The 17,368-nt window shown below is 31.6% G+C and overlaps 5 protein-coding genes across 12 annotated transcripts; 4 read left to right on the top strand and 1 right to left on the bottom strand.

Moving 5' to 3' along the window:
• Nucleotides 1-42: 42 nt before the first annotated feature.
• On the top strand, nucleotides 43-6,782 carry LOC117236143 (piggyBac transposable element-derived protein 4-like). 8 transcript variants are annotated; one of them, XM_033498855.1, is made up of 6 exons: nucleotides 43-1,001; nucleotides 1,161-1,315; nucleotides 3,076-3,147; nucleotides 3,753-4,764; nucleotides 5,228-5,758; nucleotides 5,850-6,782. In XM_033498855.1, exons 3-5 carry the CDS (start codon nucleotides 3,119-3,121, stop codon nucleotides 5,255-5,257), a joined length of 1,071 nt encoding a protein of 356 aa, XP_033354746.1. In that variant the 5' UTR covers nucleotides 43-1,001; nucleotides 1,161-1,315; nucleotides 3,076-3,118; the 3' UTR covers nucleotides 5,258-5,758; nucleotides 5,850-6,782. The 8 variants fall into 8 exon arrangements, with proteins under 8 accessions (XP_033354746.1, XP_033354745.1, XP_033354747.1 ...); XM_033498854.1 differs by having other exon boundaries at nucleotides 3,753-4,593; nucleotides 4,666-5,758; XM_033498856.1 differs by having other exon boundaries at nucleotides 3,753-3,955; nucleotides 4,358-5,758.
• A 156-nt stretch (nucleotides 6,783-6,938) lies between these two features.
• LOC117236134 (kinesin-like protein KIF18A) lies at nucleotides 6,939-10,796 on the top strand. Its single transcript, XM_033498827.1, has 2 exons — nucleotides 6,939-9,643; nucleotides 9,863-10,796. The coding sequence occupies exons 1-2, from the start codon at nucleotides 7,032-7,034 to the stop codon at nucleotides 9,897-9,899; spliced, it is 2,649 nt and encodes an 882-aa protein (XP_033354718.1). The 5' UTR covers nucleotides 6,939-7,031; the 3' UTR covers nucleotides 9,900-10,796.
• A 132-nt stretch (nucleotides 10,797-10,928) lies between these two features.
• LOC117236145 (28S ribosomal protein S35, mitochondrial) lies at nucleotides 10,929-12,188 on the bottom strand. Its single transcript, XM_033498858.1, has 3 exons — nucleotides 12,052-12,188; nucleotides 11,305-11,930; nucleotides 10,929-11,221 (listed from the first exon to the last, which is right to left on the bottom strand). Exons 1-3 carry the CDS (start codon nucleotides 12,152-12,154, stop codon nucleotides 10,949-10,951), a joined length of 1,002 nt encoding a protein of 333 aa, XP_033354749.1. The 5' UTR covers nucleotides 12,155-12,188; the 3' UTR covers nucleotides 10,929-10,948.
• Nucleotides 12,189-12,545: 357 nt separating this feature from the next.
• On the top strand, nucleotides 12,546-14,814 carry LOC117236144 (beta-parvin). The gene is made up of 6 exons (XM_033498857.1): nucleotides 12,546-12,564; nucleotides 12,852-13,035; nucleotides 13,247-13,510; nucleotides 13,593-13,987; nucleotides 14,058-14,301; nucleotides 14,384-14,814. The coding sequence occupies exons 2-6, from the start codon at nucleotides 12,918-12,920 to the stop codon at nucleotides 14,458-14,460; spliced, it is 1,098 nt and encodes a 365-aa protein (XP_033354748.1). The 5' UTR covers nucleotides 12,546-12,564; nucleotides 12,852-12,917; the 3' UTR covers nucleotides 14,461-14,814.
• A 75-nt stretch (nucleotides 14,815-14,889) lies between these two features.
• LOC117236150 (odorant receptor 24a-like) lies at nucleotides 14,890-17,339 on the top strand. Its single transcript, XM_033498871.1, has 5 exons — nucleotides 14,890-15,506; nucleotides 15,738-16,370; nucleotides 16,549-16,656; nucleotides 16,782-16,934; nucleotides 16,992-17,339. The coding sequence occupies exons 1-5, from the start codon at nucleotides 15,258-15,260 to the stop codon at nucleotides 17,049-17,051; spliced, it is 1,203 nt and encodes a 400-aa protein (XP_033354762.1). The 5' UTR covers nucleotides 14,890-15,257; the 3' UTR covers nucleotides 17,052-17,339.
• The last annotated feature ends 29 nt before the right edge of the window (nucleotides 17,340-17,368 follow it).

Below are 17,368 nucleotides of genomic sequence, written 5' to 3' on the forward strand. Positions count from 1 at the left end.
AGGATTAATTTATTTAGATGAAAGAAGTTTTTCTAAAATTGCAATTCAGGATTGCGAAGAAAATAGTGAAGGTCACTCTTTACAATTTTATTATTTGAGGCTGCAATAAAAATTAAAAAAGTACATTTTTTAAATTTATGTTAGTTATATGCCTAGATAAAAAGATTGTAAAAGCGACTCTTCGGTATTTTCTTCGCGACTCCGACCAACTGTAATTTTTTAATTTCATAATTTCATAATATCATAACTTTTGAACCAATAGATTACCCGTCTTAAAACTTCTATTCTTGGATTCTACACGTCGAAAACTACACAAGTGCAAAAAAAGCCAATAATTTTTGGTTTCCTAAAATAAAATTTAGCCGAGATTAGTATTACGCTTATTTTATATGTATGTATTTAGTATATGAATCTGCATACGTTAATAGACAAGGACATAAGAGACCTCTATGCAGTGTTTTCTTTTTCTTTTTACATATATTGCTTTCTCAGCTCGCTTACACATTTTATCTTTATATGTGTCTTTATGGTCAATATTTGCGGTATTAAGAATCTAGAGGTGATTATGACTAATGCAGGTAGACTGCGCGTTCCCAGGCGTAAGAGGCAATAAAGAGAATACAAGAGGCAGTAAAGAGAACACAAAAGTGAAAGTGTTATATTCAGGTTATCCTTTTTTCTCTCTAATGAGTGTTTAGTGAGAGGAAGAAAAGAGAAAAGAGAGGAAGAGCTTGTGTAGTGGATGGCGGATCGCCCCACTATTTGTATTCTCCTTACTTTTTGCACAATCTGAGAGAGAGCGCAATACCTCGACACTCGGCACCACAGTCGTATGTCGTATGGCACTATTTCTGTCCTTCAATATAATCTTCAGCTTACCTGTAAGAACACGCTATCTATCTGTATCAGTTATGAGAGAACCACACTGTATCAATGTTATGATGAGGTTATGTGATAGAGGAACGCGTGGATGAATTTATGATAGAAATATATATATTGAAGTAAGCATAAGTATAAGTGTATGCTGATCTAAATCCTCATTCTAGCAGTGTTACATTACAACAACTGACATTACTAAAAAATTAACCTTGGTGTGTAACTTTAGCTGAAAGTTTCAAAAAACAGCAATAAAAATTTACTTATGGCTCTTTTGTTTCTAGACCTTGTAACCCAAAAACAACATTCATATTCAAGGGCACAATAATATGGACCTCTCCATTTTTAATTTTTTGCTTCAGTAAATTTTATTTTCTTCGTAACGGCCGTTTCCAGGTCACGGGTATACAAAAGAGAAAGATGTGGAGTTTTCCTAGAAGTAATTATTTCAACAATATATATATAGTATTTTTCTCAATATATATATAGTAATACTATATATATAGTAGTATATATATAGTATTTTCAAATTTTAATGTAGAAGACTTATATCAATAATTATGTTAATAAAATCAAATGTATCATTTTAGTGATTATTTTTATTAAAAGCAGTTAATTAATTAACCGTTTTAGTGTCAGGGGTTTTTAAGAATTCGTTCGGATTGTCCCATGCAGCGCGATAGCGTTTCGTTTATTTATTTGCGAGAAATGCCGATCGACGCGATCGCGCTACTCGTTTTTTTCGTTAAAATATTCGCTCAACGCGCTCGCGTTTCGTTTCATCAGTCATATCAGAAACGTTATACTAAACATTCAAAAGGTTGCGAAATATTCGTGCTTTACGTTTTGTTTGCGTGATAACATTCTATAATATAGGATTTGGTTTTTCAATTCAAGAGGTAATTTATACATTAGTTTTTTTTAATTAACACTAAACCTACCGACACTTTGTATATACCTATTCCTGCCGTGTACGGTCAAAATGACCAGTGATTAAAGAAGTAATAGTTTTTATGATTTAACTTAGATAATGGTTAATTTATAACTGAATGTATATAAAATGATGAACTTTCAAAAAATTTCGGCCAAATTTACTTTTGTTTAATTTCAACTATAGACAAATAAAATTACACTTTTGTGTATATAGAGATATATCTTATTCAACTTCGTTGCGTTTTTTACAAATTATCTTATTATCAAATGTATATTTGCCGCATACATACTTCCCGCATCTTAAACAAATTTTTATAATTTTGTAACCTTTACAATTTTTTACTTGACAAATTTTTTGTAGTAATGAATCTGAACTTGTTGATAGTTTTGTTGCATGGTATTCTCCCGCGATTTTTTATACAAAAATAATGTGTGCACCAGGTTTATAACAATTTTGTGAAATCTCTATAAATCGGCCCCATACCATTGCAAATTTATTGGTTCATAAATGCTGGCTTCTTTCGCTCTTCTTATCAAATCGTATAAATCTCATAATTTCAGCAAAATCATTTTTGTTCATTGTTTTTGAAAAAATGCAGATCTCCAAATTTTATTCCATAAATATGAGACATCTAAATTCTTTGCCTGATATGCACCGCGGGTATATATCAGAGCAATAAATGCATCTAGTTTTGTTGCATCTAGCTTCCTCTTAGCCTCCAATACTCCAAATATATACGGTGCTCGATGATAAGATAAAATGCCATCTTTACTTGTCCTTTCATTATATGCCGTTTAAAATATCCCTAGAAATGTTATGAACTGATGTCCTGCCAGATTTGGGACTTGCATCTATTTCTCTCCAAACTATCCCATCGGGCCCATTTTCGTTACGTTGGTTCTTTACATCAGTCTCACTCTTTGCTGTCAACGATAATTTCTTTCCTCTTTTCTCTGGACGTGAACGCCTATTTACTAATAATATTCAATTCTGATTCGATTGTAAATAGTTTTCATGTGTTTCCATGCCGTTTTCAGTTGTTGAAGTTTCTTGTTCATCGCACGCTGAACAGTCTTCTTCTATGTCTGTTATTTTTTTTTTACAATTTTATTTTGAGAAGTCTTGTCATTTTTAGGGTAAATATTTATCACAAAATAACGCTATGTACGGAATACAAAATTATTGTCAAATTTGATATGCTTTACTTTTCCCTTTATAACAGCTTTACACAAAATGCTCTGAGATGCTTTCTGTTTGAGTTTCAGAGATAACAAGTTTAGATGTCGACTGATTGACTAACAAACTGAGATGTATTCTGGTCGAAAGGATGATAGCAAGTAAGAATATGGTCTGTGACGGCGATATTTATACGAAAATATTGATGAATATTGGCCGTTCTCCACCAACGGTTACTTGAGGGTGGAGTTGAGAAAACCCCGCTTTTCCCTTGTTTTATCGCAATGAACAATAACCCTAAGAAACTTCTCAACTTTTAAAATGTTTATAACAATGGACTGTAAAAAATGCTAAATTTTATGGCGGTTCCTTAGGATTATTATGGGCCTGAATTGATATGTCTTGACAACTGGTGGTCATCTTAATCGAGGGATGCGATTATGTTTTATGACAAGATTACAGGTGTAATAGCTATTATTATTTGTTATTGCTGATTTTGTTTGTCATCTGACTTTGAGATAGTCTTTTCTTTGTACTGATTACAAGGCAGGATACAAATTTTTCTTAGAAAATAAAAGAGCAAACTAAAAGTAAATATCGAAAAATATATTGTATGTATGTTTTAGGAAAAGTCAGAAATTATGAAGCGATATGATAACGTTTAAATATGGTTAAATTTGTGTAGAAGTTCGAGAGCGGTCAATTTAACCGACGCTGGTAGGTTTAGTGTTAATTTGATTATTTATTATTCGTGTATTCCTTGTAGGGCAATGGATACGAAAAAGAAAAGAACGAAGTCAAGTTGGAGACCTAATTCAACTTCTGAATCTGACGATAGCAGTAGTAAGATCGTTCCAGTTTCAAAAAGAAGGAGAATAGACGTTTTTGATACATCTAGTAGCGAAGATAGTATTCCATGCAGTTTTATCTGTTCTGCTACATCTGCAAGTGCTTCTATTAATGATATAGGTGAACAAGAGAATTTATTTTCCTTTACTGAAGGCACTGGGCCACAGCCATCGCTAACTAACAAATCTAAACCTATCGATTATTTTAATTTGTTCATCGATTCATTCCTGCTAACATTAATGGTTCACGAAACGAATAAGTACGCCGAACAATTAATAAAATCACGTAAAATCACCCAAAGATCTCGAATGAAACTATGGAAACCAGTTACTTTGCTCGAAATAAAGGCGTTTATAGCAGTTTTATTGGAAATGGGGATAACGAGGCGACCAACGATATTTTCTTATTGGACCGAAAATTCAAGGAGCATACCCTGGTTTTCAAAAATGTTTTCGCGAAATAGATTCCAGCTTATTTATCAATGTTTTCATTTAGTCGATAATAAAGAATGTTTCCCACCAGGCCATGAAAAGTACGACCCATGCCTAAAATTTATGCCAATAGTTGAACACGCGAATAGAGTATCCAAATTAATTTCGACGCATGCTTCAAATGACAATACCATAGTAATTAAAAAACGAAATGAAAACGAAAGAAGTGGAGCAAAACCATACATAGGTGACAGTTATGATAGTTATATGAGGGGAGTTGGCAAATCGGACAAAATGTTATACGTCTATCTTGATGAACGCCGCACGGTAAAATATTGGAAAAAAATTACGTTTCACATCATTGCCCGTATGGTATTAAATTCCTATCTATTTTATAAGGAAGTTAGCAAAAAGAAGCCAATGACTCGATTGGAATTTACATCAAGTATTATATCTGAAATAGAGCATGAATGGATGCAAGTCAAAAAACAACATATGGTAAGTGATAATGACAGAATATTTGGCTTAATGAAACTACCAGGCAGAAATTTAAGACAGTGCGTAGTTTGTAGCAGTAAAATTAACGGTATAAAACGATCGAATTTAATTTGTATGCAGTGCAAAAAAGGGCTTCATCCATTATGTCTTCATAAACATGTCTGTTTTAAAAATAATGAATGTCATGATCCTGTAAAACCATGACTATAATTTTAATGTCTTTGTGTGTTTACATCTTTGTGTTCTGATTTAATATATATTGTTTATTTGTTTCATTTATCATCCTAATGGGTGAACTAAATAAAAGACTTACTTCTAAATATGACAATGAACATCAGTAATCTAGTTTTATATCTACTATAAATAAAATATTATATTGTTTTTTTATATTTTCAAAAATTTGTACTATGCAGAAGTATATGTAAATAAAAATAAATTCAACAAAAACAGCTTATTTATGCAGGTGGTTTACGATTATTTGAAAAAAAAGTAATTACGAGAGGAAACTCTGATATGACTCGCAAGGAGCTACATTCGGAACCGAGCGTGTTGCGAATTGATGATCGTGATCAAACATCGCGACACATTTCACCACAGTACGCGAATAACGCGATCGCGCTGTGTGGCGCTAAAACGGTTAATTTAATAATAGCAGTTAATCTCATAAATTTAACAATAAGACAAATGTATTTTCAGCATTGCCAAAGAGAATAAAAATTGAAACTATAGAATAACCGAACGACTGTAGTTTATAAACAAGATAATACTTTGGGTAGAATAAGAAACGTATATATGTATCTTTCGTATAGTTAAGTGGTGCATATTATATATACAAATGGTACTCTGTGCATGAACAACAATGAAAGCATAAGCAATATATTTAATTTTTTTACGACAATGGTTTTCCCGAAATATATTCATATGAAATTAATTCACCAAATACAATTTTATTTTCTGTAAGACGGGAAATATCATTAGCATCCACCACATATATGTATGTAAACAACTTCTCTTTCTTAAACAATTTACAATTAGTTTAACGAACAGGTTTTAATTATTAGTTTAACAAATTTTACACTTTTTAGTGTTTTTCGTTACAAGACATATATAGTACAAGTGGAATAATAGCACATAGACAGAAAGCACTGCATCACGTAACGTTCCGTTAAGGGCCGTATCGAATTAGCAACTGTAGGACAAGTCACCTAGAATCTTTGGAAGAATCTAGATTTTCTCGAGATCTTTTCTCTTTACCAATTCATGTAAACTTTTCTAAGTTTAAGTGTCTTCCATGTCCATGGGCTCAAGAGCGGATGAATCTCAAAGATAGTACTTCGACGAGCAATTTCACCCATCAGGGTAAGCAAGGAAGGATATCCAAGAATAGAGAAGAGTGGACAGGCGTCGAAATTGCGATCGAAGATGAGTTTTTTTGAGCAGATCAATTTTATCTATTTTTGAGAGTTTTTTTGAGCGGATCAATTTTATCTATTTTTGAGAGATAATTTTCTTGTATTCTTGACAAGCTAACTTCTGAATAAATCTTAGCTTTAAAATAAAAGATTTTTCAATTTTCGCGCACTCCAGAGAGCAGGGCGGTTCAGAGCTCCACGCTCCAACTCACTCACCATTTTTCCCCAAAACCGCAAACGTAACATGACAATTCAAAGTTGAATTTTTTTTTTGGTGTAATATTAATGTAGATAGATATTTATGGGAAATTAACACTAATATACTGAACACAGCCACATAAATAGGTCTTAACACTAATATACCGAAAGCATAGAAAAAACCATCCGATAATTGAGTCGTGAAAAATCGACATAATAGATAAGAGGTATCGTTCTGTCCATGCATAATATGTACTGAATTTATCAGACAGAACCAGAGACCCTCTATTTGTCCCTGTTTGAACAACAACGAAAACTTAGTTGCCTTCCATGTTGCTTTTTCATGACCCAATTTTCGGGCACGTTTGATCGGCAGATTTCAGCACGGCCCATAATGTGACATGAAGTGGACAAAAATCAAAATAATTATTATTCGATTTTGATCTCATTATTCGATGATATCATCAGTCTATAAGTAAGTAATATAAGTAATACTGAAAGAAAAATAAAACAAACTCAAAGTTGAATTTCTGTTTGGAAAAATTCCCTAAAATGTCACTATAAATATGTTTACTATTGTCAAAACTGTCTTTGAAGAGTTCAGGATGCAGAAATTTAAATTTGAACACTTAGTTTACATTCAACGGCCAGTAATGGATGTTCGTATGTAAGTTAGTAAAGTTTACTATGGTGTTTAATAAAAGAGATTTGGCGAAAGCATTTTCGCCAAACAAAGTTAAAAAGTTGCCAAAGAAACGAATTTCAAACAATTCAACAAAGCCAAGCACAAGTGGAAGCCCAAGTTTATCCATACAAACTGAATCTGGTTCACAGACGAGTATTAAAGTAATCGTAAGAATACGACCGCAAAATGAGCACGAACAGCAGGGCAATTGTAAAACTGTTTTGAAGATCGTTGACGATAAAATGCTAATTTTCGATCCTAAAGAAGAGGAGAATCCATTTTTTTATCATGGTGTTGCTCAGAAAGGTCGTGATTTGCTTAAGAAACAAAATAAAGAACTGCAATTCATCTTTGACAAAATATTTGACATGACGTCGAATAACAGTGATGTATTTGAAGGAAGTACGAAAGATTTGATTTGCAATCTTTTGGATGGTTATAATTGTTCTGTATTTGCATATGGAGCAACTGGTGCTGGAAAAACTCATACTATGCTTGGTAGTAGCAATGATCCTGGTATCACATACAGGACAGTCGCAGAATTATTTTATCAAATAGAACAGCAGAGTGATCAACGTGAATTTAATTTAGGTGTAACGTATTTAGAAATTTATAATGAAAATGTGCAAGATCTTTTACATAAATCTGGTCCTTTGCATTTAAGAGACGATGGTAGATATGGAGTAATTGTTGCTGGTCTTAAAATAATTGCTATTCAGAATGCTGAAGAATTATTGACACTTTTAGCAAAAGGCAATAAAAATCGCACTCAACATCCTACTGATGCAAATGAGGAAAGTAGCAGAAGTCACGCAGTTTTTCAAGTTTATATTAATATCACCAACAAAATGGATGGTCAAGTACGACAAGTTAAACTGTCTATGATTGATTTAGCTGGTTCTGAAAGAGCTTCTGCTACAGGTTGTAAAGGGGCAAGATTTAAAGAAGGTGCAAATATTAATAAATCTTTATTGGCTCTAGGCAACTGCATTAATAAGTTAGCAGATGGTGCAAAACATATAACATACAGAGATTCTAAATTGACTCGTCTCTTAAAAGACTCATTAGGTGGAAATTGTCAGACAGTTATGATAGCTAACATAGCACCTTCTAGCTTTAGTTATGAGGATACATACAATACATTGAGATATGCAAATAGAGCAAAGAAGATCAAAACTCATATAAAGAAAAATATTCTATCCTGTGAAATGCATGTAACTGCATATATAAAAATGGTTGAAGAACAAAAGAAAGAAATAAATTATCTAAAACAAAAGCTATTAGCATTTGAAAATAGTTCGCAGCATGTATTACCACAGGCTCAAGGTAATAACATTAATGAGGAAATAGATAAAGCTGCACTAATTGATAGCAATAAATTAATTGAATTACTTCAAAAAAAGAGAATTCTGAATGAAAAAGTCCTTTCATTAGAAAGCGCAGACAAGATATTATGCTGTAGAATTCAATATAAGAAAGCAGCAGATGAAAGATTGCATAATCTAACAGCAGCTGTTGATACTTTGACGCTTGAAGAACAAAATGCAAGTGGTAAATCAAGAGTTAATAAATCACTGCATTACTTTGAACGACAAAGAGATTCGTTAAAGATACAGATGGAAGCAGCATGGGAGGAACTGTGTTCAGTAGAAACAGAAATACAAAAACTGTATGCGGAAGCAAAGTTAAAGAAACTTATAAAATTAGAAGATATGTTTGCACTACAAACTAGTGAAATAGAAAATTCTAGATTACAACAACAGTATGAACATGCAAAGAAAGTAAATAATCTTCAACAATGTGAAATAGAGTCTTATTATTCAATGATTAAAATGATGAGTACAACATTACAAAATTATTATAACATGATGAGAGGATATGGAACCATGACAGATACAATGAAGGAAGAATTTAAACAGCTGATCAAATTATTGGAAGGAGTGAGAAATATAAAATGGTCAGATATGGAAACAACTAAACATGAGGAGTGTTTTTATAACTTGACATGCCTTAGTGTACCCCATTTAATGGATCCCCTTAATAGTAAGATACCTATATATGTATTACAACCTTTAAATGATCAAGATGCATTGGATGCAACTTTCAATACATTTTGTTCTGAAAAAGAAGTGTTTGATACACAGAATGTAACTATCACATTGGAAGAAGAATCAACCATGGATTGTAATACTGATATGAAAGTAATAAAGGAAAGTACAGAAGAAGGACAAAATGTAAATTGTATACAAGAAAAAGTTAAAAAGCGTGTCCTTTCAGATAAAAATAATATGAATGTAACAAAAACTCCTATCAAACAAGCAAGGAAGATATCCCCTAAATGTAAGGATATTACAATCTGTACAATAGGAATTCAAGATAAAGAAAATAAAAAGTATATGCAAAAGCCACATGTAACAATGAGCGCTAAAAGTATAACCATATTAAATAAGTTAAAAGCAGATAAACTCAAGAAAGAAAATCTTGATATAAATACATCAAATAGAGGATTGAAAGCAGTAAGGGAGAAAGAAAGAAGGAGATTAATGTCAACGCATCCCTATCAAAAACTAAAAGAAAAACAAAAGTAAGTGTAGGTTTTAATAAATTGCAATACAATTATTGGCATTGTTTAACAAAAAAGACTCGATAAATCTTACTAAGTTAGTATATTAAACTATAATGACAATGATCCTAAATTATTAAAACAAAAAATTTTTGACATTGTTTAAAGAGATAAATTTCCAAATTTTTACAAGTAATTCAATATTTTTCATTTGGAATAAAAATTATGACATTGTTGCAGATTCTGTCCAGTTCTACCTTCGTCAAAAATTCCATGATAGCGATAGTAATAATATGAAAAGTAATTTAACAACAAACAAATGTATATGTAATCTTTTATGTTGGAGCCAGAAAGACAATAGATGGAGGTCTGACTAAATATTTTATATTTTTAGTGACATATAAGTACAAAAAATTTATAGCATAAAGTAACATTATAATAAGCATAAAAATGACATTGTAATAAGAAAAATAATAATTATAAAATCTTGAAGATGTTAGTTATAAAATTGAAATTATATAAAATTATGCAATGTTATAAAGGTGCGAATGTACCTTCCAATTGTATTTGTTTAGTAAAAGTATTTGTGGATTTATGTTGCTTTTTAATGATATTTTAATAGATGATCATTTATAGACTGAATATCGAAAAAAGAACACAGGAAAGTAAAATAACATCAATTTACATTTATCTTATAAGGTAGCATTTACATAATGTTTCATATTGTGGTGCAATAGTCAGAAACACCTGCAGGAGAGAAACTAATTTGTGGAACATTGTTGGATAAGAATGTATGGTTACATCAATGAATATTGCAAATGAAAATTGCTTGCCTCTTAGTTGTGGTATGTTTAATGCATGACTATCATAGGTCAGAAATGAGATATGCTGTAATTTATGAACTTAATTGCTTTTTAAGTTATCAAAGATGCAGAAGTATTTTTAATTTAAATGAAATAAACGTAATTGAACTTAAATTTTAGGTTTTTATTTGTAAATATCCTAAATTTATTTTTTCTTTTTTGTATTGCATAATGCAACCTGTATTCCAAATATATGGTATAGCACTTAACGATATGTCTTTATATACCATAGTCAGTGTCCGGCGGTAAACAATTTTGTCGAAATAAAAAATTATTGTACAACTACTTCCATAATCCTTTAATTTTTTATATAATAAAGTATAAAAACTTACCTTTTCAATTACATTATATCACATTATCACAGTTTTATGTTTTTTTTACACATGAACGTTCTATAACAGTTAATACAGTTAAACTAGGAATGACAAACATTACAAACTCAATATTTTTATTTACTTATTCTTTACTTATTTTTAAAATCATAAGATTTTAGGTTTAACACATTTTTAACAGCTTGTCTGTATTTATTGATTGAAAATTGATCTTCTCCTTTATTTATTAAATCAGAAACTGCAATTTTATATTCTGTTACATGTGGGATGTATTCATAGTTGGAATCAGTTGGCATGTTTGGCCAACTATACATGGATGTTAAAGATTTTCTGCTTTTACTTTTATCCCAGTCATAATATTCCATATCTACTTCAGATTTTTCTGTTTCCCATGGTTCAAAACGCTAAAAACAATTCTTGTTTGATTTGCTTTGCTTGTATGCTATATTTATCAGAAAATTGATATAATTAAAGGGAAATGACTTACCCAAGATACATGAAACAATGCAGTTAGTAGGTACTTTACATAATCTAAATTCTGTTTTCTAGATGGACATCTGTCTGCAGTTATTGTTATCATATCTGTGTTAGGATTATACCTATCACCCAGTAACCTAAGTATTTTATCTTTAGCATGAGCATTTAAATGCAAAGAGGATAGTCTTACTCTCAAATTAACTATTCTAGCAAGAGGTTCTCTTATTGTAGGAGAAGAATAGCAATAATCAGATGTAATTATTTCAACAGGAAAGTATTTTACACATGCTTCATTTGTTTCCAATTCTTCTGGCCATCTCGTACAAAATTTTTTTAATGCTTCGCAATGTTTTTTAATAACAGGTGGAGTAAGGTGTAAGAAGTTTGGAATTTTCATTAACTCTGCATTTCCATATTTATTAGGACGTATACCTTTTGTATTTTTATATCCCTGTTGTAAAGGAAATGGTACGATATCAGGATGAAATGTTCGTGCAGCAGGCCAAATTGTCTGCCAATCTTGATTAGCTGACATTTCATTTCTTTTTTTAATTACTAAATCCACAATTGCGTTTCTTTGTAACTTTTTGTTTGTAACTTTCTTTTCACTTGGCAGTAATTGCAATACCCGAAATTCTATGAAAGAAAGTATATATAAATTAAAAATGCGCACGAGCACTACATAATAAAAATATGTTTATGCTTTTGTAAAAGATTATATTTAATAGGAAGTTTGGTTAGAAGAACGTTATAATACCTATATCATCATCGATGCTCGCAGAAGATGATAACGAAAGTTTCATGATTTTTAATGACGTTATAATATTTTGGGTTTCGTAACGTCTTATTAGCGATAACATTTTAACAATTATTTCTTGATACTTTGTTAATAACCTTAAATTACGTTTTACGGTTTACACAGCGCAGAGACCTATCTAAGAAAATAGTTCCTAAACGGCTCAATTCTGTATATACATATATGCGCATGTGCATATTGTTTTTAACTGTATAACGAATGTTGTTATAATATAATACATAATTAGATAGAAATTTAATTTTATTTATTTTTTATTTAACTTCAAATACAAAATCCGTTTAAGTAAATGTAAACGACATTTTTGTGTGAATGATAATCTACTCTATAACAAATAATCTTTCTTTATTTACATATATCTTTTTTTATATGATCTGAAGTTCTGAAGAATATCCGAGGAAGTATGACATATTTTAAATGAATTAAAACATTTCTAAAGAAAACCGCGATTGAAATGTATGTATATGCTACAGTAGATGTTACTATATGATTTCTATGAATTAAGATGTCAGCATGTTTTTCGAAATAGTTTTACTTTTAAAGATATGTGTAAAATAATTAAAGATTACAAAAGTTGATAATTATGAATCTATGCAATCTAAGCAACGATAAAGACGTAAATGTACTTAAAACTGATACTTGCAAAGTTTGTTTCAACATAGATGCTCAAAAAAGATCTGAAGTACACATGCATATAATATAATGTATGCATATACAATCGATGTTTGTAAATGTGGTTAAAGGTTGGTATTTCGAGAGATGACATCCTTCATTCTTCGGATTATTTTTGATGAACGTTGGTGTTGAATATGTCGTCTCCACGTCCAAAATCTCCACGACCTCCTATTTCTACGAGGAAGGATGAAAAAGAAGAAAGTTTCTGGGATAAGATTGGGACCTTGGGTCGAAAAAAGCGTATCAAAGAAGGTATCATACTGCGTTTACGTTACGTTGTGACAAGTTAACTTTGCTTATGCTTCTTTTACGAGAATTTACGGGATATATTTCCTTATATGGTACGAGTAGCTTCAAACTTTAAAAAATGATATTGTTGGTAATGTCGATGTTCGATTTGTATTTTGTAAATGTTTTTTCTTAAAGTTACTGTTTATGTTTATTTTGAATTTGTTTGATATAGTGCAAGAGGTACAGGAGGAAGGGAAGTATGCAATTGATTCACCAGGATTTGCAGCCAATCCAGAGATGCCACCAGAAGAATATGCATTAGATGAAAACGAGGAACGTTCAATGATAGAGCCTAGATCTTTGGAAGATTCTAAACTCAAAGAATTAATATTTGTCCTGATTGAATGGATCAACGATGAACTAGCCGACCAGCGGATTATTGTTAAAGATATTGCAGAAGATTTGTATGATGGACAGGTACTACAGAAACTATTGGGTATGTTATATAATAGCAAAATTGAATAGAATTCTTCTAATACGTGGAGTCTAAGTAGGCATATTTTTTTTATTAATTTTAGAAAAGTTGACGGGAAAGAAGTTAGATGTACCTGAAGTGACTCAATCAGAAGAAGGTCAGAAACAGAAATTAGCAGTTGTGTTGTCAGCTGCTAATCAAGTATTAGGACGCCATCCTCCTTACAAGTGGAACGTAGAATCTGTTCATTCGAAAAACATTGTTGCCATTTTACATTTATTGGTTGGTTTGGCAAGGCAATTCCGAGCGCCTGTTAGATTGCCAGAAAGAGTAGCTGCTCAGGTTGTCGTTGTGCGTAAGAAGGATGGCCAGCTAATACACAGAACGGTTAGAGAAGAAATTACATCGACGTACGATGATTTGGGAATGCGTTGCGAACGGGACGCTTTCGATAGTCTTTTTGATCATCCGGCTGATAAATTAGCTGTAGTTAAAAAGGTATGTTGTTCATTTGTGTTATAAAAAATTATATGCTCTCTACAATGCAATACATAGTTCTATTTTCTAGTCATTGATTTCTTTCGTCAATAAACACTTGAGTAAAGTTCATTTGGAGGTGACAGATTTAGATACGCAATTTCATGATGGTGTTTTTTTAACTCTTCTACTTGGACTTCTCGAAGGTTTTTTCGTACCTTTAGGTAGTTTTCATTTGACACCTAAAACACATGATCATAAGGTACATAATGTTTCATTTGCATTTGATATTATGCAAGATATTGGTCTACCAAAACCCAAGGCTCGCCCAGAAGGTTGGTATTGTTGTTAACTGCAATACTTATGAAATATCGGAACTAAATGAATGTGACTGGTGACATTATATTTTGTTTGCAGATATTGTAAATTTGGATCTAAAATCAACTCTACGAGTATTGTACAATTTATTCACAAAATATAAAAGCATGAATTAAGTTAATAAATAATTTAAAGGAGGATAAATATAATAAGATTTGAACAAATTAATGAGAGTTAATTAGTGTTGCTAATGTTACTAACGTTACTAACCAAAGAATATGGTTTTCATAATTGGTACGCGAGCAATGTACTTTTGCATATGATAATGAACAACGGACAAAAAATGTGAGGAATAATAGATGTAGTAGAAGCGAAATAGAAAGGATGTTGTCATGTCTTTAAAATCTAATATTTCTTCAAAATTATAATCCTTATGTTATTATTCAAATTTACTCAAGTTAAATATAGTTGTACGAATTTTATACATTCTTATGAAGATTCTAAGAAATATAAAAATTTTACTTTTTAAATCTATCTGATATTTTTTATCCCTGATTATCCCTGATAAATTGTTTTCATCGGCGCCTAGTACAAATTTTAAATTCTTTTTCTTTCCTTTTTATTATTATTAATGCTCGTACAAGGAAATGATTCTTAGAAATTTTACAAGTTTCAACGCACATTTTCAAAATTGCTTTCGTAACGTTTAATTTAGCTATGCTTTACGCGACAGAGGATGCGAAAGAACAAGCGCATAAACTGTTGGATAAAATATTTAGCATTGCTGATCAATTTCAAGCAATTTACCAACTTCAGAAGATAAATTATACATTGTTATCAAGCGGTCGATTGATATATAATGGCAAAGCAGAACAGCGTAATATGTATCGATCGATCGTTATTCAGATGTAACTTGTCTTGGGAATGATGCTTATGCATTGATTCAGGTAGAATTGCCGTCGCAATTTCAACGATGTCGAAAGAACTAAAAATATATAGAAAGTATGCTAGTTTCGTAAAACGTTTTCTCCTCCTTAGTGGGATGTGTCCGATTACGAAGAAGCGGGATGTATTTTATCGGTGCATATCAATTTGGTCGATATTTTCCTCTTTCATTTCACTCTGCGTCGTAGGAAATTTTTGCTCACAGAATGTTCAGAATATCGCTTTGCTTACCGCTTCGTTTTCCCTCTTCTGTGCCATATTGAATACAACTATGAAGGTTTGTAAGTTTATCTACATATATTTTAAAAGAATCCATTTCATTCATATAACCGAATTGTCACTTCTAATATTTAAATGTGTCATACGTATCCTGCCTTCAAATTCAACGAATCCGAGTTGTAGGCAAACAAAGATATTCAAGATACGTGATTCAATTTATGTAATTGAAACATGAACGATCGAAATTTTTTATCGACATTTTACAACAAGATACTTTTTGCTTTTTTAGGCTTGCTGCTTTTTCATCTACCAAAATAAACTGCAACAAGCAAATGATATACTCAGTTCTATGTTGGAACAAGCACTAAGCGAAACAGATATAGGATCAATAGCTTTTTCCTGGGTTCGAACGTTTTATCGATTGATTTATCTACAGTTTACGTTAATGGCAATCAACAGCACTATACACGCATTTAAACCGTTGATTACGAGAATACTTTACAACGCGAATAATATAACAAATCTACAATATCCTTTACTCTTTCCTGCAAGTTATCCTTGGACGATTGATTCAATGTTAGTCTGGCAATTGCATTATCTCTTTGATTTGAATATTGTTTGGAATATAATCTCTGTATCTACCGGTGTAGATGGATTTTTCAGCTTTTGCTTATTTCGTATATCGGTAATGTTACGTTTGTTGGGTTTTGAGTTCGAGATGAGATTTTCAACTGACGAGAAGAATAAGGCGAATAAAGAGTATGAGGAGAATCGTAAACGGATCTTTCAAGAATGCGTCAACAAGCACGCTCTGTTACTGAAATGTCGAGACATTGTTCAAGAAGCTTACGGACCCGTCATACTATTAACGACAATAACGAGCGCAACGAGTCTATGTACTTTAATATTTCAGGTTTTGCAGGTGAGAGTCCCGATAAAGATAATCGAGAAAATACTTTGCACAACATCTGTTTACTATTTACATATTTAAGCTCAGTTAAATTTGAGATTCTATCGATTTTCATTTGGCCTTCTTTCTATGCATGCGTAAATATCTATAATAACTAAAACGATTACTTAACGGGTTGGTTGTTTGACAGGTTAAAGGACAAATTATGGGTAAAATCATAATGTGTACTGTTTTCATTTTTATGAAATTATTACAAACGTTCCTGTACGCCTGGCCTGCAGACGTAATTCTTATTGAGGTTCGTAGATGTACTTGCTTGTTGTCGTCTCGAGTTATCGTCATCTCAAATTGTTCCTTAAACTAGCGAACGTCGATTATACGTAGACTTGCAATCAGCCTCCTTAATCTTCGTTTCCTTCGTAGAGCGATCGTTTTCGTCACAAGGTTTATTTTAGCGATTGGTACAAACACAAGGATACTAGTTTCGCAAAAGGCTTTACGCTGATATTAGCACAGAGATCGATAGTTCTGAAAGCGTGTGACTTGATGCAAGTTTCATTGGATCTTTTTGTTAAGGTAATCTATCTTTCGATTTAATCATTTTCAATACACCTGTCTCGTGTATATTTCCAGGTTTTGAATACCGCAGTATCCTACTATTTCTTGTTAGAAACCATTGATAAGGATAAATAATATAAATGAAATTGGTACTGATATAGTATCACGATAGTAAGAGTACCTAATAATGATGATTACGATGATAATAATAGGGGAAAAAGACATCGAAAAGAAAAAGCATAATAGCTTTGTAAAATACAGTTTTCGACGATCTTTAAGCTGCAAAACGATTTGTACGAATTGTGTATTTGCCTAATCATAAGTAGAGCAACAGTAAGCTACCAAGTCAACGCTGTTTTTTCTCTTCTTTCTTGGTAGATGGTAAATAAAAGCAAGATAATGCGTATTGCAAATATATTTCAAGTTTGTAGTCTATTCTTTGAAAGTTTACA

This window comes from Bombus vosnesenskii, unplaced genomic scaffold, assembly GCF_011952255.1.
Source record: "Bombus vosnesenskii isolate JDL3184/JDL3185 unplaced genomic scaffold, Bvos_JDL3184-5_v1.1 scf7180000013340, whole genome shotgun sequence".
NCBI lineage: Eukaryota > Metazoa > Arthropoda > Insecta > Hymenoptera > Apidae > Bombus > Bombus vosnesenskii.